The sequence below is a fragment of the Phocoena phocoena genome, chromosome 11 (genome assembly GCF_963924675.1).
Source record: "Phocoena phocoena chromosome 11, mPhoPho1.1, whole genome shotgun sequence".
Taxonomy (NCBI): domain Eukaryota; kingdom Metazoa; phylum Chordata; class Mammalia; order Artiodactyla; family Phocoenidae; genus Phocoena; species Phocoena phocoena.
The window spans coordinates 61,821,992-61,843,500 of NC_089229.1; the positions used below are offsets into that span (position 1 = coordinate 61,821,992).

At 46.3% G+C, this 21,509-nt stretch overlaps 1 protein-coding gene across 1 annotated transcript in view; it reads right to left on the minus strand.

Annotated features, from left to right (window-relative positions):
- SLC4A8 (solute carrier family 4 member 8) overlaps positions 1–21,509 on the minus strand; it is a 53,555-nt gene that overhangs the window by 29,099 nt on the left and 2,947 nt on the right. Inside the window, exons 2-11 of the mRNA XM_065886538.1 lie at positions 16,687–16,833; positions 16,030–16,165; positions 14,256–14,416; positions 11,534–11,722; positions 10,415–10,506; positions 9,323–9,480; positions 8,333–8,420; positions 7,232–7,378; positions 6,300–6,400; positions 76–250 (exon numbers count right to left, since the gene is read on the minus strand). Of these exons, the coding sequence (XP_065742610.1) occupies positions 76–250; positions 6,300–6,400; positions 7,232–7,378; positions 8,333–8,420; positions 9,323–9,480; positions 10,415–10,506; positions 11,534–11,722; positions 14,256–14,416; positions 16,030–16,165; positions 16,687–16,804 (1,365 nt within the window). The 5' untranslated portion in view covers positions 16,805–16,833. The remainder of the gene's footprint in view (positions 1–75; positions 251–6,299; positions 6,401–7,231; positions 7,379–8,332; positions 8,421–9,322; positions 9,481–10,414; positions 10,507–11,533; positions 11,723–14,255; positions 14,417–16,029; positions 16,166–16,686; positions 16,834–21,509) is intronic.

Consider the following 21,509-nt stretch of genomic DNA (forward strand, 5'->3'; position numbering starts at 1 on the left):
CCCCAGTGGACTTGGCTGCCATCATAAAATTTTTACTCTTGTTTGGGACCATTAGAAGTGGTTAAAAGTTCTTACTATGCGCCCCTCAGTGGCTTCTCCGAGCAATCCCCCAAAGGTGATGACAGGTGACATGCAGGCACAGTACAGGAACAGAAAGGAGGCCAAACACTGTAAGCTGACTGCATCCCGGTAGTCGCTCCAGTACCAGGGGGCCTTCCGCTTGATGTCCAGCACCAAGCCCCCAAACAGCCTGCGGAAACATGGCAGACAGGCCTCTAACGCAGTCCCTCTCCCAGGAAAGCGTGTCAACAGCACACATCTGAAAGCACTTCAGATGTGCTCTGAATTGAGAGGTAATATTTTGGCTTCAAAGTGACCCCAAGTTCAAGAGATCTCTCTGGGGCCAGCACGGATTCTATGTGCAACCAAGGGCATGGGTTCAAATGATTATCCCAAGCATAAAAGGAATTAATTGGGGTGTGCATATTACCCATTCAGTAAAAAGTTCCCAAAATTCAACATGAAATTAAGTATTAGCTTCAAACTTCAAGTTCTGAGATGTTAGGAAGAAAGGTTCAAAAGCATCAGGGTATTAAAATTGTTAGTTTTATTATACATTTTCTAGATAAAAAGCCCCTATCACATGCACTTTCTTACTCTGAACAACTACCCACCTTACTCTTGAGAAATTAGCATAATAATTCATTCATGCAGTTGACAAGTAGTAGCAGATACTTCATGCCAGGCACTGTGCCAGGTATTGGAGATGCAGCAGTAGCAAGGCAAACACAGCCCTTCTCTCTAGGACCAACAATCTAGTGCAGGGGACAGGCAGTGTTGTGAGGGAGCAAATGGCAGCAAAGAACAGGGACGGGCACTGCAGTGGGGACTGGAGAATGAACCAGGAGTTAGCCAGATGAGGCAGCGGGGCTGGCATGGATGACACCTAGGGATGAGAGCGCATGGCGGGCTCAAGGTGCTGAAAGAGTTATGGCTGGATAAGACAGTGTGAGGGGCAAATACCAAAAGACAAAGCTGGAGATGCTGGAAAAGCTGGGTCACAAAGGCCTTGTAAAAAAGGAATTAGAACTTGATCCCAGGGAAGCAGCATAAGTAAGCAGGCATTCTGGGAGGATCACTCTGATGGGGGTGTAATGAGTGGAACGTAGGGCAAGACAGGAGGCTGTGGATTGGAAAGAGGAGAAGTGTGTGTATTCAAGGGCTAATCAGGAGGCAGAATTAACAGGACTTGGTGGCAGGACCTCAGGACCCCTCTCCACTTCCCAAGCATGAGACAGATCAAGAGCAAGGTGTCCTACACCAAGGAGGAGGAGTATTCCCAGACTGGGGCACTTTTGCTAAGAGTGGAATCGCTACACCAGGGTAAAAGCTGTTAGGTGAGTAACAAGGAGAGCCATTCAGCGTTCTACAGGACAAATTACCTAGTTTCTTCTACACATGAATGACATAGGAAGAAAAAGGAGGAGAGCTGTTACAGAATGGGAACATGAAAACCAAATGCAAACCTCCATTGGATCCTATGTCAAACAAATGAACTCTAAAAAGATGTCGCTAAGACAACCACAAAAAGGTGAATGTGGACTGAGCATGAGACAATTTAAAGAATTACTGTTAATTTTGTTAGATTTCATAATGGCATGATAGCTGTTTTTCAAAATGTCCTTATCGGACAGGGATACCTGCTCAAGTAGTTACAGGGGAAATGACATGCTACTGGTGATGTGGTTTAAAATCTAGAAAACAAAAACAAAACAATTAAGTGGGGGAGAAATAGATGAAACAAGATTGGCAAAATGTTGATAACTATTGATGGTCACGTGTGGGGGGGTCATTACACTGTCCTCTCTTCTTGTTTATGTGTGAAATTTTCTATAATAAAAAACTAAGAAAACAAAAACAAAAAACCGAGCTACTCTCTCATGAAAGGAGGCTTGGCTAGCTCTTTCTTTCTCTTTGCCCTGTGTCACACAAGGCCTGGGACCTGTATGCCCGGGGAGAAGGCCCAGGCAGCTCTCTTTCTCCATTCAAAAGCTCCCTCTCTCATCTAGCAGGTGGACACAGGGCACATGCTGTTCTATTTGACCCACTTGCTCTTTTCCTCTGGTTTGAGGGCCACGGTTGGGATTCATCCTTCTTCACCTTACAGCAGTAACATCACAATCTGGGTCTGGGTTTAGGGGAGAAAGGCAAAGCCAGCCTTGTGACCTGCTTTGGTGTTAGCCTGTCTAGCAAACCTAGCTGAGGTAAGGAGCCATCCACAGGGTCTAACCTAGAGCATAAGAGTTCCGCCTCAGGGTTTGGGACCAAGGTTACAGTCTGTAATAAAATGTCACTTGGTCCTGCTTTCTCCTCTGAGTGGATAGCCCCTCAAGGACCTTACGGGCAACCGTGATTAGTCTGGGGCAAGATTCAGGTGTTTCTAGGTCCTCAGCCAACATAGCATCTTTAGTACCGTGTGAATATCACCTCCCAATCACCAATGACCTTCCTCTGAAGAGTATGATCCTGGGAGAATTACCTTCTACAGTAATGAGCCTCACCCTATGACGCTGCCATGATTGGTCCTCCTGGATGTGGGAGGCTCATTACTCAGGGAGGAGTGTCTGTGAGTAATGGGCAAAAGATTTATGTGAAACGGACTGATGAGAAGCCACAGAAAGGAAGGACATCTGTCTGCCTAGTGATTGAAAGGAGAGAGAAAAGATCTGAGGCTCCTACTGATGGTATAAACTAACAAAATGATTTCCGAATACTGTTTATGGCGTCAGCCTCCTCCCTCACTCACGCAGACCGTAACAGCACATCTAGCACAGATAGTAATCAGACATGGATGCTTCCCTCCACATTTGGGACTCCCTTTCCCTTTCAACACTACCCTTGGTGTTCAAGTCTGGGTGGGGGGGGGATGGGCAGGAGGCACACAGGGATATGAATTTAAGCTTGATGCAAGAAAGGACTTACCCGTGTAGAGGGTCCCTAGGCTCTGGTGCACTGACTTAGGAAGCCCTCTCAGGAGGGCTTTAGGGACAGGCCAGCCATCCATTTGTCTGCTGTGCTTTGGAAGAAACCTGTTTGAAGTGTGGGGGGCGATCATCGACATAGCAGCTCCTGATTCTTCTCTTTCATCAACCCTTCCCAAACGTGGCCTCCCCAGTGAGGTACACAAATCTACCTTGGAAAACCCCTTTGCAGAGTATCCTCTCTGCCATGAAGCTTCTGGCCTAGGAACACTCTAGTCAGACTTTCCTCTTCGTTCTATATGGGAATGCCTTGGCATCATGGCCTATGTCAACATCAGGGAGGCCCAAGACACTGTCTCAGCCCTGGCTTGGCAGGTCAGATCATACACAAATCAGACCGTTCTCAACTTTGCCTCCTTTCCCATCTTCTTAGAGCCTACACTACCGCATTTTAAATACCTCTCCATCCGACAAGGATGGCACCCCCAGGTTGTGCCCCACCTCAAAGAAACACAGCTAAAGGTATGAAGAATTATAAAGCCCAGGCTAATGCATTTTTACTCGGTGAAGTCCAGGAAGGTCCAGAAAATTCTAGGATGTCCACCTGCAGGGGAAGGTTCACGTTCACCACTACGTAATTTGAGATTGGGAAAAGAGCCAGAGCTGGCAGGAACTATGATCCCCAATATGAGCATTAGGTCACCTGGACTAAAAGGCTACAAGGGGAGGAGGTCTTGTGTCTTGAGGACTGAGGAAAACTTCCGGAGCTCAGGAAGAGGCAGCATCTCCCACAGTAAGCCGAGTGAGGCTCTGAGTCCAGATGACCTTTCCTTTCAGCTTTGTCAATTCCAGCAGCTCCTCACTCAACATTATGGGAGAACTTCCTCAAACCCCATTTGAGTTTGTGAGTAAAGGTACCTGGGGCTGCTGATTAAGTGTATGTCGGTCCTGGATCTACAGGATTTTCTTTTGGGATGATAGGCACCATTTCCAAGATTCTATAACTGTTGAGATCCAATGTAATGAGCTCCCAAACCCCCGTGTGGAATTGATTATAAGTGACTGCCCGCCTAGTTTATTCTCCTCTTTCTGACACCGAAAGATGAGATCTCACCTCTGCATGGATTATGTGTTTGGAGGAAAGCTGTTGGCTTTACAGTCAAAAGGATAAATCATAACTCTGAAATTCTATCAAATCCAAACCCAAGACCCTTCCCTTAAAAAACACCACCTTGGGCTTCCCTAGTGGCGCAGTGGTTGAGAGTCCGCCTGCCGATGCAGGGGACACGGGTTCGGGCTCTGGTCTGGGAGGATCCCACATGCCACGGAGCAGCTGGGCCCGTGAGCCATGGCCGCTGAGCCTGCGCGTCCGGAGCCTGTGCTCTGCAACAGGAGAGGCCACAACAGTGAGAGGTCCGCGTACCACAAAAAAAAAAAAAAACACCACCTTGGGATTTCCCTGGTGGTGCAGTGGTTAAGAATCCGCCTGCCAATGCAGGGGACACAGGTTCGAGCCCTGATCCGGGAAGATCCCACATGCCGCGGAGCAACTAAGCCCGTGCACCGCAACTACTGAGCCTGTGCTCTAGAGCCCGCGAGCCACAACTACTGAAGCCCTCACACCTAGAGCCCCTGCTCCACAACAAGAGAAGCCACCACAATGAGAAGCCTGCGCACTGCAACGAAGAGTAGCCCCCGCTCACCACAAGTAGAGAAAGCCCACGTGCAGCAATGAAGACCCAACGCGACCAAAAATAAATAAATAAATAAATTTATTTTAAAAAAACACCACTTCATCTAAGACAGTCTCAATCCTGGAAACTATTCTAAAGACAGATGCTTCCTTCGAACTGCTTCTCAATACCAGGCCTCCCCACCCAATTCGGACCTCTTCCAACTGTAAAGAAAATGTGAAACTTACTCTTGGAGCTTGCTCCCTCTTTTCAGTGACCCCTTCCATCTAAAGGCTCCTCCTTTCCTCCGGTGGTCCCTCCCCAGAGCCCAGTTATCCTTCCCCGCCCTCTAATACATTCCTTCGACCAGATGCATACTCCCCATCGGGACACTGCTGGTTAAGTGCCATTCTCTCCTGCTTCTCAGTCTCCTCTCCTTTCTCTCCCTGAATTTCCAAGAATGCAAAACTAAATCGCTCTCCACAATTAAAAAAAAAAAAAAACAACCTTGAGTTTCCATCAGGCAGGGTACTGAGGATAGGGAAATAAGGAAAGCAACTTCAAGTAAGGAGGAAAAAATAAGGTGAAAACAATAGAACAGAGGGCAGTAAAAGCTCCTTTCCATCATCTGAGTCCTGTCCTGAGAATCTCCGCCCAACAGATCCTTCTTAGACATAAGCACAACTTACAGAGCCAGAGCCATAGACTGAACCTTCTCCCACGATCTGGGGGACACGTCTGGATGCCACTCCAACCCAAAACACCATCCTCTTCTACTGCCTCCCTACCTGGAATATAAAGCCTCCCAGCCTGGGGACCTGCTGTCCTCACCTACCATAGAGAACCTCCTCCCTGGACATCTGTCCTAAAATCTGGGCCCAAAAGAGTAGGTTGCCTATTCTGAGACACACACCTAAAATAGTACCTATTTCCCTACCTCAAGGGGTTTCTTAACTTAACCATTCAATATTTATCCATACCATGTCCATTCATGCTACAGAACAGACATCATTCTAAAAGCATCCATTCACTCATTCATTCATTCACCAGATATTAATTGAGTGCCTACTCTGTGCAGGGCACTGTGCTGGGTGCTAGGAATATAATGGGGTCCCTGCCCTTATGGAGCAAACATTCTGGCAGGAAAGACATCAAATCAATAAATAGTCATAAAGTATGATCAGGACTATAACAGGTGGCTGGGGGGAGGGTGGCAGGTGGGCAAGGGACAGAGCTCAAAGCTGGGACACCACCTAGCAGGAACACCTAACCTCCTCTAAAGAGGGTCCTGCAAGGCTCTCCAAAGGAAGTGACACCTAAGCTGCGTCAAAGGATAAGAAGCAGTCAGCCAGGAAATGAGGAAGGGGACAAGTGTTCAAATCAGAGGGAACATGTTCTGTCTCCCCTCCTGGGGCAAGGCCAGGAGGGGAGACAGAACACGTTAGGTGGTTTGAGAAATTTGAATGAATGAATATAACATTTGATATATTCGTAATACTTATAGTCAGTGGTTCCATTTGAAAAGTCATTCCCAGCCAATGAAGATACTACAGAGAAGAAGGCTGGAAGTAAAGAGGATGCCTCATTCCTTTATACAACTTCTGTTCGGTAAGCAGTATCAGCTGTGAAACATTCCAGAACTTACCGCCCAGTGCGTTGAAGTTCTGGCCCGCTGTGGCCCCCATGTGGTTCCGGTTCTATGTGGCAAACATTTCCATTTGGAACTCCAGGCATTTTCCTTTTCTCCTTTTAACAGAAGACCGCAAAATTAACAAACTCAGCCCTGTATTCTGTCTTTCCCGCTGGGGGCGGGGGGTGGGGGTGGGGTGGGGGTTGGTAATGAGAAAATCCAAAAGCAGCCCCAAAATAGCCAATTGTTTGTTATAGCTTTCAAATGCATTTACTGATTTGGAGGAGTTTACTGACTTTCCTGGAAAAAAAAAAAAATTTCTCCTCCTCTCTGCCAATACCTAACTCTGTCTCACCCAGAGAGAAAAGTGGAGGCTTTGGCATCAGATGTGACCTAAGTTCAAGTTTCAAATCTGTGTGTAATCTCTACCTTAAAAACCTTGAAGATAGTTTTTTTGTTCCTCATTTGTAAAACAAAGAACAACAATACCTATATGGAGATGTTACCGGGAGGTTGAATTAGCATATGTCAAGCACTTGGCCTGGGGACTAGTGTACAGTAGAAGTTCCCTTCCATCTTTAACCTCTCAAAAAAAGTGTGAGGGACTCTATTTGCTCTCTCTATACAACTACCTCTTTTCATTTAATGGCTTCATTCATGATATGCTCCCAAGAAATGTCCTCTCCTCTCCTCTCTGCCATTCTACATTAATCCTTCAAAAGTTGGCTTAAAATTCATCCCAGGGTAATCCTGACTGACCCCATCACACCTGAGCCAATCTATGTTACTGCATATTCATATTTTATTACTGTTCTGACATGCTAGGTGGCCAGAAACAGAACCACATCTCAACTTATTTAGCATACACCCTCATGGTCTTTGCTTTGTCCATGGTGTGCACTCAGTAAGCGATACTAAGCCACCACTGGCTCATGTGCATACATTACCTGGGAAGGGACGTTTTTGGGCGGCTCAATTCTAATGGAGGGGTCCCACTCCCCTGGAGGCAGCACCGTCACCTGGTCTAGGAACTCGTCAATCCCCGCCAGGAGATCGTCCCGCTCTTTTGCCTTATATGCCACATCATGAAAAATCTACAGAGAAGAAGAATGTCCTCAGGAAAACTAAAAGTCACTTTACTTAAAACAATTACCAATGGAGATAGTGAAAGATGAATAAAACCTCTTGATTTTTGTCTCTGTCATGGGGATCTGAAATGTAGGTGACTTTAGCACTTAGAGAAGTGCAAGGATAAAACAATAAAAAAAGAATCTAAAGATGAGTCAAAAAGAATTAAATATATGTCTATTAGTATAGAAGGAGATAAGATGACTCAAAAGTTTTATAATTCTGTTATTTCCTCAAAGAATGGAACAAAAACCAAGATGCATGAGGAATTTTCCTGATCATAATGGGTAGAAAAAACTGGATGGAATTCCTAATAAAGGTTCCTCATATGCCTCCAAACCAAAGACAGCTGATAAAACACAGCCCATGCCCCTCTGCCTGCTAAGACATATGCCTTTTCAAGGCCTTACTTTGCAACTTACCTGAGTAGCACAGTCCTCAGCAGGGATGCAGTGGGGTTTCAGGACCACGGCAGCCGAAGGTCTAGTCACCCTGGTACATTCACATGACAGTGCCCGAGAGCATCCCCCGACCTTTATACTAACTGGTCTCATTTACGTGAAATGGGGGTGAGGTTTCTTTATGTAAATAGCTTGGATGTATTTAATTAACCATCTTCTAGATCTAGAAAGTTAAGTCAGCCTTAATATCTTTCTCTCTAGGTATCCTACTTGGCAAAAATAATTTTCCCAGAGAAAGATTTCTCTGCATCCTTGATTATCCAAAAAGCGAGAGATGACAGAGGAAGAAAAATCCCCCAGGGGGCTTGGTCCTCAGAGACGTGACCTGTACTGCTTTCCAGCAAACATCACGATTATAATTATTTTATCCCCAATGACTAGCACAATGCCTGGCACAGAGTAAATGCTCAATAAACATTTACAAGACGAATGCATGAAAAGCAGAAGTGGTGCGCGTACCTCGTCTGTCATGATGGTGGCCATGGATCTGCCAATCTCATGGTACTGCTGACCTTTCCCTACTGGACCCAGTAGGATAAACAAAAATCTGGCAACACACGAAAAGGATTAAATTATGTAAGTAAATATAAAGAAGTGGCATCTTTCCTCTCTAAACAGCAGAACATTTCTCTTTCCTATCAAACAGAAATCATCACAGTACCTTCAATAGAAGGAGACAGACTAATGACGGAGCAATCTGAGTAGCCTTGACCTAATAGCTCCACTGTAGGCATTGGAGCTAAGCCACCTGTACAACTCATTCAATGATGTGGTTATAATTCTCAGGGTTTCCATAGACACAATTCCTTACTATAGGAAGGACACTTTTTCAAAACATGGCATTGTAGTGAAAATTCAGGGTTATCTGAATCTCATTCATTGCTCTAATAAGAAAATGACGGGGAGAGGAGAGGGATAAAGCAGTTGAAATGATCAAGCCCTGTAGAGGAGTCTAAATTGTGTCCCGGACATCTGAATACTGTGTAATTGATGGGGCCCTGAATCACCTGAATCACCACCTTCAGAGCGCATGAATAGCCTTTTGAACAAATGTGGACATACTTGCAAACCAAACAAATCCTGCCGGAACTGTGGAAAGAGACATCAATACCTTTGGTCAGAGACGTTTCCCTGGGATACAGCTTGGCAGAACAGGGAGAGCAAGACAGGCTTCCCATCCCAGCAAGCAAGAGGCCCTTGAACACTCTTTGGTTCTCCATTTCCAAGTTCACAGGAACTGAACCATCAGAGCCTTAAAAGTCTTGCAATTCTTCCGCACAGAGGTTGATCAAATATACCCCAGTTTTCTGAGATCACTGCTGAATTTTAAACAGCATTCCCCAAATTAATTAATTCTCCATTTTGGCATTAGCTGGTTTCTTCCACCAGAGCACACACAAACCCGCACACCAGACGGAACGCACTGAGCTTTGCGGTCCAGGTCTTTACCTTGTTGGGATGGGCACTTCTGTCAGGCCCGAGAGAAGGACTGCCGGAGACAGCCTCACAAAGGCGACAACGGGGCGGCCCAGAGAGTCCACCTCTCCAACCAGGACATTCGAGGCCTCTGCCCCAGTGGGAATTTTCTTCATGAAATGAAGGTCGACCTGAAAATCCAAGAACCCCGTGACAGTGTGGGAGCCATCACCTCACGCATCCATCACCCTCCTCATAACTGACATTCATAAATCATTTTTGATTTAACACGCTTTCTCATACTACTTCACTTGATCCTTACAATAGCTCTGTAAGGTCTAATTAGCCTCACTTTTTATTTTAAAAAATGAATGGAGCCACTGAGACCCAGAGAAGTGAAGTTGACTTGCCCAGGACGACAGAGCTTCTAAGAGAGAGAATTTAAATCCAGGGGCTCTGATTTGAATTCCATTACACCATGCCTCCCCAAAGAAGAATGTTTTTGAAGCTCCAGGTCGAATTGTTTCCATTTTAAAATACTGGAATGCTTTGTCGGAGGTTTCAGGGAGCCTTATGAGCTGAGAAGTGACATGACACTGTCTGCATTTTGGAAGGACAGTGTCGGGGAGAGACCAGAGCAAGGAGAGGCTGGCGGCAGGGAGATCACGGTTTGAGCCGGAAGCTGCAGGGGGCCCTGCTCCTGCGGGAGGCCTCAGACACCAAGCCACAGTCCCCAAGAAGAGTTTCAACCACAAACAGTTTTAGGAGACAGTAGCAAAGATACTGCTTCTGCAGAACCCTTGGAGGCTAAGAAGGAGCTACTGGAGAGCAGGTATCAGAAAGTAGTTCTGAAACACCAGGAGGTGTGTGGCAGGGAGGATTATTAGTGGCTAGCGGGTTTCAGCATGTTGAATCTGGGGAACAAGCTAATGAGTCAGAGAGGTCTGGGCTGGAGAAAGGAGAAGACATGAGCAGATAGATGGGCCGCCTTTTCTGCAGAAGGGGCTCTGGTCCTCGAGAAAGGGTGTTGAAATGCCAAAGCTTATCCAGCTTCCAGCAATGAGACTCTGGGTTCCACTAGAGATCTGCTTAGGCCTGTAAGCCAACTTCCACGTCTCTGCTCACCTTGCTTAAGTCCACGGGACTGTGTTCACAATTCATTCCATTTTTTACTTCAAGACTTGTAGTTGGAACGGACTGAGGAGACACAGTCTGACCTATTTGGAGAAAATCAAACAGAATTCTCCGAGTCCTGCCCTTTCCCCCTTTGACATGCCCCGTCCATCATCAGCTGGCTATGACTATCTCCTGCAAAGTCCACACAGAGAAGTGGTCCAGATGACTATGCAGCAAGGACCCACACACACCTATGTCCTTACCTACCAGTTAGCAGTAAAGGGGAGGGAACAGAGGTCTTACTACTCCTGCACCCTCTTCCTGAACCATCTGTGATCCTCTTTTCTTCCTCTATTAAAGGCAGTAATCCTTAACCAGGAGTGCATACCACAAAGTCCTATGGAGAACTTTTCAAAAACTTAGACTCCCAGGCACATCCCCTGCACACTGTGGTTCAGTAAATGTGGGGACAAGGAGACCAGCATAGATTCGGCCTCAGAAAAGGAATCTAGTCAGCAGCTGAAATTCACTGAATGTTTACAACCCACCAGCCACCTGGCTCCAGGGCTTTACATGGATTGATTTATTGAAGCCTCACTATAGACTGAGGGAGCAGATCTCACTATTATCCTTATTCTACAGAGGAGAAAGTAAGACTTAAAGAGGTTTCGGAGGTTGCCCAAGGTCACACACTTTGCAAACGGTGAAGCCAGACTCTCCAGCCTGGAAATCTGACTCAAGAGTTGACACTACTGCATTTTGCCTCCCTAATCTAAGACATTGGTTTACTTCTAAAAAGCTCCAGTGGAACTTCTCTGGCCCCGAATCATCCCTAATGTGGCTACCTCCCCAAAGCCACATCAGTTCTGAGGCCATTCTGGGGCACAAACTTCTCCCCTGGGGTCCACTGAGATCTATCTGAGGCATGCATCCCTAGTGCCACAAGAGATGACCGTCACCAGCCCCAGCCACCCATCGTGCCTATCCACCAAAAAGGACTGTGTCTAAGTGAGCATGAAAGCATATTAGAGAAATACAGCCCCTACCCTCTAGTAACTTAGCATCTCCAACTAGTTCCTAAATGTCTTATTAATCAAAAGAGAAAACAGTTACTCCTAACAATCTTACCATGTTTATCCATTGAATGTGGATCAGATTGTTTCTTGCCAACCTCAGCAAAGGAGCGAACAATGGGGATGAGGTTATTTCTCTTCTTTTCATTCTGATGATGATGCTTTTTGAGAAGGGCTTCCCGTACTTTAACCCTCATGCTGTCATTCAGGTCACTGAACAGTTCCTGCTGGTCCAGGATCAGGTCTGGAAAGCAGGTGCTAACATGAACACTCAAACTGATGGTCAGTGAACCCAAAGAGACCAAGGTCAAGTGGGGTGAGGGGCAAGGGACAAGGAGTAGGGGAGGCAGTTCTACCAGGGTCAGTGATGTACAGTCTCCGCTTCAGTGCCTGAAAGAGCTATTTGATGATAGCAGCTGTGACACATTATACGTTATTCACGTAACAAATCATTATTATTAGAAATGGAAACTATTGAGCATTTAACATGTGCCAGGAACGACACTCTGAACTTTTTACAGAATTATCTAATCGAATCCTTATAAAAAACCCTGAGAACTAGGTGGCATTATAACAATTTTTACAGATCAGGAAACTGAGGCCCGAACAAATTACAAAATTCCCCAAGGTTTCACGTCTAGTAAGTTGCAGAGCTGGGAGTCAAACCCAAGACTGTCTGACTCAAAAGTCCACATTATTACCATTTTGTTCTGTCATCTGCCAAAGTTCCTCTACGTTCCCTTTCTCAGAGATTTTAACATTGCCGTGATTGTCAAGAGAAACTATAACTGTAGAACTCCAAATGACTACGTAAAAGTGGAACTTCCAAGAATCATTAAGTTGTTCTTGATTAAGTACCCCACATGATTACCACCAAGCATCAACCTTTACCTGCCAAGCCTGGCAGAACTGAGGGGGAAAAAAATCCCAATACCTGCTACTGAGAGGCAGTCAGCACAGCAGTTAACAGCATGGGTTCTAGCGCTAAAGGTCCACAGTTATCCCACTTCTACCACTTTCTGTGTGATAACCTCTCTGTACCTCAGTTTCCTCATCTGTAATATGGAGCTAATATTATCACCTACCTTAGAAGATTGTTATAAAAAATTAATGAGATGTATAAAGTGCTCACTCACAGTAAACACTTGAGACTGTTTACTTATCCTTATCACTACCACGAATACCTCAGGTACCTGATGTGAAGAACCACAGCAGTTCTACTTCAACCCTACATACCCATTCCCCCACCTCCCCAAAACTCCAACCTATCTTCAACTCCAACTCCATCCATGACTATCCAAGTGCTGGAAGCAATAAATAAAGAAAATCTGTTTCAAATATTAAGTGGAAGATCCAGGTTTCTCTATCTTTAACCTTTATATTGATTGGTTCCTTGCCCCATATTATAAACATGCTTCAGGATCCTTCATCTTGGGGGGAAAAAAAAAAAAAAAGAAGGAGAATGTCCACCCCAGGTCTCCCATTATCTACTGCCTCCTCTCTCCCTCTCTTTCTCTTTCTCTCTCTCTCTCCCCCCTATCTCTTAAAGTTCTCAAAAGAAAAATTCCTCACCCCCTGCAATGTGGCTGCCTCAGTGAGATTGCTTTTACTATAATCATCAACAACCTTCCAGTTGCTAAATCTGGCAGATGTCTCTGGTCCTTACCTAACCTGACCTCTCTACAGCATCTGGCACTGATGAATTGAAACTCTCTCCTCTCTTGGCTTTCATAGTGGGTAGAACGGCGCCTCCCCCACAAAAGATACGTCTATGTACTAACCCCCCAGAATCTGTGAGCATGATCTTATTTGTGGAAAGGGTCTTCCCAGACGTAACTAAGGATCTCAAGATGAGATCATCTTGGATGATACTGACAGATATCCTTATGAGAGAGACAACAGATAAGAAGTCCAGGTGAAGACAGAGGCAGATTGGAGTTATGCACTCATGAGCTAAGGGACACCTAGAGCCACTAGAAACTGGAAGAAGCATGGAATAACTTTCCCTTAGGGCCTTCGGAGGTGACACCAGATCCCATCAGTACTGACCCCTCCCTGGGTCCCCATGTGATCCCAGAGAGGCAGAATTACTTGGATACTTGCAATGGAGAAAAGTTTGGAGAAATCTTTATGTAACCTGTCCAGCCAAACAAAGCCAAGCTGAGGAAAATCCTCACATGCACCCAGGTGTTTATCAAACTCCATTCCTAAAACATAGCAACTTACACTCACCTGTACCAGGCAACTCCATCAGACATCTCCCCTTCACGTCTTGCTGAAGAAGTGGGGGTACTCTGGCTCAACTTCATACGTGTCTTCCCTAGCTGCCATATTTTAAAATCTTTCTTTCACTCTAACCCCCTTTTCTCGGCACAACTCCCAGTTGCCCCTTTCTCTAATTATTACCAAACCAGAGCTCTCTTCTTGCACCCATGGCTATGTTCCCCACTAGAAGGGGAGCTCCTTGAGGACAGAAATTGTATCTTATCTTCATTCCCCTGTGCCTAGCACATTATCAAGCATTAATAGATAGAAAATAAACGTTTGCCAAATGAACAGGCAAATGGAAGACTTCACACCATGTCATTTGTATCCCATAATAAGCCTGTGGAATAGGTAGGGTAGTTTCTTAGCTTGAAACCCATCCCATAGCTGAGGGCGCTGAGGTCGGGAAGGTAAGTGACTTGCCCAAGGACACACAGCCACTTTCTTCTTTCCTCTACATCACTCTTCCTAATTGACACAAACATCCCTCTGTTTTCTTCACCTAAACTTACCTGAGATTTCTTCTATGCTGTTTGCATGCATATCGAGAAGGACCGTTCCGTTAATAAGGCAGCTCCTTAGCTCAAAGAGACTGTGCAGTGAAAGGGTTGCAACGTAAGGCTTGCTCCAGCGCTCTCCCCCATCCTCAACATCTTCTTCAAACTTCAACCACCTGGAAGCATTACAAACAACCAGATGTTAAAGACAGAAAATGAGGAATTTTCAGGAAAGAGTTTTTAATGTAAGCCACAAAGAAAGATACCCAAATAATCATATTGAACACTGTAATCTAATCTATACATCCAGGGTACACTGGTAAGTGAACAAAGTAGGTTATAAAACAGTGCAAAACTGATTCCATTTTTCTTTAAAGAAAAATTTTAAAATACAAACACACACATGTATAAGACATCAAATGTTATATTCCTCATTATCCCTGGCTTGGTAGGATTTCACGTAATGTTCGTCTTCTTTTTGCTTATCTTTATTTTCTAATTTTCTCTAGTGAGCACACATTGCCTATGCAATTAAAAAAATAACAGATCTAATCTATATCATCTGGATACACTGACAAATCACATTAATAAAATGATAATATTTATCTTTTTAAAAAGCCTATCTGGGACTTCCCTGGTGCCGCAGTGGTTAAGAACCCGCCTGCCAATGCAGGGGACACGGGTTCGAGCCCTGGTCCGGGAAGATCCCACATGCCGCGGAGCAACTAAGCCCGTGCGCCACAACTGCTGAGCCTGAGCTCTAGAGCCCGCGAGCCGCAGCTACTGAAGCCCGCGCGCCTAGAGCCCGTGCTGCGCAACAAGAGACGCCACCGCAGTGAGAAGTCCTCACACCGCAACGAAGAGCAGCCCTCGCTCGCCACAACTAGAGAAGACCAGCGCGCAGCAGTGAAGACCAAACACAGCCATAAATAATTAATTTAAAAAAATAAAAAGCCTATCTGTGTGACCTTCAGACGCTGGCAAAGACAGAATGACAAGGCTAATGACCTCCTTGCTTGCTACCAGGCTGACTGGCCTGTTTAATCCTCTCTACCCAGGAAACACACCCACGGATACAGCAGGTATCCAGGAAGCGCTGTTCCAATGAGAGGTGGAGCCACGCCTCACTGGTTACCCACCTTACCTTCTTCCCCGAGGCTCAGGCACGCCGGCTTTGTATCACCCAGAAGTCTCACTTGTCAGTCACTGCAGGAGCTCTAGACATGGCCCTGGTCAAGCTGAGGGCTCTTCTGGGGGTTGGGCCTTAGACAAGCATAGTCACTCTGCAACTAATCCAAGGAGGTCTACTGTCGGGCTGGCTATAATCCCAAAGGTGTCTGTGAAGTTGGACTGTCCAATAGGATGTCTCAAAACTTCTGGAATTTCCAGTGAATTAAAACCCAAATGATGCTGTGGTTCATGCGCAGGAAAAGGCTGGACCTACGCTATGTCTGCTGGGCTAGGTCTAAACCAAGGCGGCGCCCTCAGGCATCTTATAAGCCAGACCTTTAATACCAAGAGCCCAGGAGCTAGTAAGAGAGGACCCCCTTAACGTTCTGTGTTTCCGTCACCAATCCCGGGCTCAAGGTCAACTTACATAGGTATTACCACAGACCTGACCAAGAGGCCAGCATCAAGGCTTCCCACAGAGGACCCTAGAACATCAGTCCCCGTGTCAGTCGTCATGTCTCCGGTGAAGAAATAAAAGGCAGACAGGCCTGTCACTCACGCAAAGGCACACATTTGTCTGCCCAAGCGAGTCTGGACCCGGGCGATCTTAAGGCCTCACCTGGCTGTCTCCTTCCACTCGGCGTCTTCTCCCTCTTTCAGGCAGATCTCATCCAGTTCCGTGAACAGCTCGTGTGGCACATGCTCTTCATCCTCCTCAGTGCCAAGAATGAACTGAACACGCTGAGATGGCGTGTCTGGAAAATCAGCCACGGAGAAAGGTCTGCTCCCAGCCTCAGCTTAGGACAGAAATAGCGTCCTGCCACACTCAGCGCACCTGGGGGGCCTCACGACTTCAGGAGCATACAGAAGATAATCCTGAACTCAGGTCAAAAAGATTTCTTTATTCCCAGAAAAAAAGCTATTCTTTGGAAGCAGTTTCATAGGAGGAAAAAGATTATTAAGTAAGACCATTTGAAGAAAACCCATGAGAAACTAGAAACCTGATGAATTTGATCAAAAAGAATGGCTAATTCTCTGGCAAATGATTTCACCTTCTATGATATTGATTTGGGGGGCCTGAACTGTGAAGTTTTCAGGAAGATACTTTTGATTCTCAGAGGCATTTCTTCTTCCTGGAAGCAAGCTGGGGAAAGTCTATGGAAGAGAGTCAAGCCCACCCCCTGCTCCACGTTGTCCATCCCACACCCCTTCGGCCTCACCAGGCCTCCCCGCATGGACACCCACCCGCCCTCCCTCCTCCCTCCTGAGGCGTTACCATGGGCCAGGGCCTCGGGGCCTTCCTCCCCCTGGCTGGCTCCCTTGCCCCGCCCTCGTCTCCGATGCTTCTGGCCATGGGTTCGGTGGTGCCGATGGCTCTGCCGGCCCAGCGGCATCCGGACCCCCACGTACAGAGTCCTATGACCTGAAAAAAAGCAGAAGGTCTGTGGAGAGAACTCCTTTAGGAAAAGGAGGCTAGTATACATGAGAGGGGAGAAGAAAAAGAGTACAGTCCTTTGGCCCGGTCACAACGCTGTAATGACAAAACTTCAAAGACCTCCAGGACTGAAGCTGTAGAGATGGGGGAGTTGAAGGTCTCAGTCCTGTACGTGGCTGCAAACCTCACAGGAATGTTGTTAAGATCAAAGGAAATAATGGGCGTGAACATGATTTGCAAACTGTAGAATCCGAAACAAACACTAGTTGTTGCTACTACAATGATTTGAGCAATTCACAAAACGTGATGCAGTCACGCCATGACACCTACAGCAGGTCTCGGCAGGGAGGCCACTTCCATTTGAGAAAGTGGTTAAGCGCTCAGGTCAACCTGCCCGGGTCCAAATTCACTAGCCATGTGACCCTCAACAAGTTATCTAATCTCTCTGTGACTGTCTTTTTTTTTTTTTTTTTGCGGTATGCGGGCCTCTCACTGCTGTGGCCTCTCCCGTCACGGAGCACAGGCTCCGGACGCACAGGCTCAGTGGCCATGGCTCACGGGCCCAGCCGCTCCGCGGCATGTGGGATCCTCCCGGACCGGGGCACGAACCCGCGTCCCCTGCATCGGCAGGCTGACCCTCAACCACTGCGCCACCAGGGAAGCCCTCTGTGACTGTCTTTAAAAAGGAAAACTGAAGCTTATTCTTTAAACTCAGAAGATTTTTGTGAGAAGCAAATAAGAAATGTATGTAAAATGCTGAACACGATGCCTGGAATCAATTTTTGCAGCCAGTAAATCCCAGGATCAGTTTCCATTATATTTTTTCTGCACCATCTAGAATAGCAGTGAGAGACTAGTTACAAATCATAAGGGGCATAAGGCTGGGAGCGTGAGGGAGAGATATTAAATATTTTACAAAAAGAGGGGAACACAAGAAAGTAAGTGATCCCATAGTGTTCCTCTCTAGTTCCTCCTTCCTACTCTCTCATTCCATCCATAAACATTATTTTGTTTTGTGCCTGACTTCCAGGCCTCTCTCACCTCCACCTGGTTTCCCCGGTCTTCCTGGTGAGCCTGGAGCCCAGAAACAGTAGCTGCAGGGATGCTACACCTGGATGCACAGAGCAGCGATCTTCCCCCATTTCTGCCCAGTTACTGCTGCTCGACACTCTGGATCTCAGGCTGCCCCCGCACATCTTCCACCACAGGAGCTGTTACAGTCTTTAGTCACTGTCTTCAAATGGACAACCGCACCCACACTTCCTCTGAGCAGGTGACCTTGCTTCATATCGTACGGAAAAGACAGGCCCTGTCCTGGGAACTCCCTCCATTCTCAGTCAGGCTCACTTTCCTCCTCCAGCTTTTCCTCTTTTCCAGGCTAATGAGCACTGCCTCCCACCCCACTGGGTCCCACTTCATCAGTTATCCTCAGTCTCTCCTTTCCATCCATCCCTTCCACGGGTTTCTCAAGTCCCTCTTACCTAAAAAGGAAATATTCCTACCATATGATATGACCCAGCAATTCCACTCCTGGGTATAGATCTGAAAAACACAAAAATACTAATTCGAAAAGATACATGTACCCCAATGTTCACAGCAGCATTATTTGCAATAGCCAAAATATGGAAGCAAACTGAGTGTCCATTAACCGATGAATGGATGAAGAAGATGTGGTACATATATACCATGGGATACTACTCAGCCATAAAAAGAATGAAATAATGCCATTTGCAGCAACATGGAAGGACTTGGAGGGCATTATGCTAAGTGAAATAAATCAGACAGAGAAAGACAAATACTCTATAATATCGCTTATATGTGGAATCTAAAAAAATGCAACGAACTAGTGAATAAAACAAAAAAGAAGCAGGCTCACAGATACAGAGAACAAACCAGTGGTTACCAGTGGTGGGGGCAGGGAGGGATAGGCAATATAGGAGTAGGGAGAAAAAAGGGTTATTATGGGATTATATGAAATCATGTGTGTGAAACTTTTGCACACTATAACGATTTAAAGAATCTTTCATTCAATAAATAAATATTTTAAAATAAAAATAAAAAAGAAATGTTCCCAGTGCAGTGCTATTCTCCCAAGTCTCTGCCTGTCCCCTTCCCTTCTCCATTAAGTCATGTTCAAGAACAGTGTACCGACCTAGCTCCCTTTCCTCACCATCCCCTTGTTCCACAGCCTCTGCACGTGGCCGCTCTCCACTGAAACTGCCCTCATCAGGGACGCCAAAGCCCACTAAATCACCAAATCTCTATCATCTTACGTCTCTCTCAGTTCAATTCAAAAGACTCTCTGGAGAGCCCACCATGCTCCAGGCAGCAGCCCCATCCCTTGACTACTTCCTCCCCTTGGTGGTCTGGGCTTCTCCCATACCTGTACCACGGCCTTCCCTGGCTCACTTGCACTCCTCTGACTGCTTCTCCAGCCTTACCACAATCCACCAAAGGAAGGTTCCCCGGGTTTCTGTCCTTGGTCCCTTTCTTCTCTCTTTTTAGTGATATTTGCTCTCCTGATTTCAAAGTTTACTTCTGCAAATGATCCCCAAATCTTTATCTCCAGTGACTCAATATGTTCCAAAGCAAACTCACCATCCTCCATCTGAAATCAGACTGATACTCACTTCTTCTGTGTTTCTGTTCATGGCACTCTCTCAACTTTCCAGGCTTGAAATCTCAGCATCACCTTGGATTTCCACCTTGCCCCTCAGCACTCCATCCCATAGATTAGAGCTGTCAAGTCTTTCTCTCCTCCCACTTTGACAACAGCAGGGGCCTCCTTCCTGCCTCCCCCACCAATTCAATCCTACAAACAAATCCTCCGGAAGCACTGCTCTGATCACGGCTCACTCTTATAGTCGGGACCCTTCATGCTCCAGCATGCTCGGGCCCCAGCCTCCTTTCTAGTTTTTCCTTCCTCTAGAACAAATTATACATTCAACAGGGAAACAAAGGGAAAGCTCTCTAAAAGAACTGAGTGATCATCTCAAGAGAGATCATAGTGGAAATCCCATACGTGCTCACACCAAATAAATGTTCTGGGGGGAAAAAAATCTAGAGATGTACACCTTCTGCATCTATACCAACAACACCAGAACAGCCTGGTGTTTCTTTAATAAATTTTTAAATTTTATTTATTTATTTTTGGCTGCACTGGGTCTTCACTGCTGCTCGCGGGCTTTCTCTAGTTGCAGCAAGCGGGAGCTACTCTTGGTTGCGGTGCGCGGGCTTCTCATCGCGGTGGCCTCTCGGGCTGCGGAGCACGGGCTCTAGGCACGTGGGCTTCCGTGGTCGTGGCACGCGGGCTCAGTAGTTGTGGCTCATGTGCTCTAGAGCACAGGCTCAGTAGTTGTGGTGCATGGGCCCAGCTGCTCCGCGGCATGTGGGATCTTCCCAGACCAGGGCTCGAACCCACGCCCGCTGCATCGGCAGGCAGGCTCTCAAACCACTGCGCCACCAGGGAAGCCCCACAGCCTGGTTTTTACTCCGTCTCCTCCTCATGGCCTCAGCTGACGCTCCCACCCTCACCTCACACTCTCCTCCACCTAAACCAAACTGCTCTTCCACAGATGTACCAATGCTTTCCGGACGCTGACTTGCCTCACTCCTTCAAGATTCATTGCAAATGCACCTTCCTTCCTGGTATTCTTGCTGATCCCCCTGATCAGAGGTGCTGCCTCCTTCCTGCCAACCCTGAGTCCTTGGCTAACATTCTCTTATGAACTTATCTTATGCAATCCCTCACATTACAAAGCGCGGTATCTTCCACGCGGTCATTACTCCACAAATATTCAGAAAATGGAATACCTCCTAGGTGGCTCCCGCAGGAACATAACCCCTTAGGATCCCCCCAGCAGTACACAACCTGAACTAAGAAGGCCTCTGATCTGAAAGGGGTCACAACAGGAACATATAACCAAAGTGAATGTATTTCGAGTGGATGAAATACTCACCAGGGCATGGGATGATTGAGAAGGTCCTAGCCAGCCTGAGGATGGAGAGCTTATTCCAGGAAGAGTTCCTGGATAAGGGGACTTTTGGAAAGAGTTACCAAGGAAGACTTTTCCTTCTCTAAGAAATTTTTTTGGTCCAATCAGTTCCCACAAACATTAGCCAACCACAGCACCTGCCTTTTGAAAACACCAGAGAGACAGGCAAAAATGAAAACAAGCCCCAGCAGGACACAAAGCTAAGAATGACCGAGCGGTTATCAGAAAACTAGGCATCAGTTTCTAGGCTGGAGACTTGGAAGCAGGGACTTGGATATTCTGAGTGAAATCAAAAAAGAAGACAAACAAATAGACACTGGGAAATGAATACAGCACCAATAAAATCCAGTCCATCTAACGGGATTCTGCAGCCCAATGACTTTACTAAACCAATCCTGTGGTCTCTTTGCTGGCCTTTCAACTGCTCTCCTACCCACACAGTCTTCATCCCCCTCATCTACCTACCTACTCACCTGAATTCTGCCTTCTTTCCAGTCTTTTTTCCAGTTATTGTCAAACCTACTCTCTGGGGACTGTGTGCAAATACAAGTATTCATTTAGTAAAAACTTATTAGAAGATGTAATTTTAGAATTTATTTTTTAAATAAGTATGCACACACGTACAGAGAGCAATCATTAGTGAACTGGGATGGAACCTTGCAGAGCAGG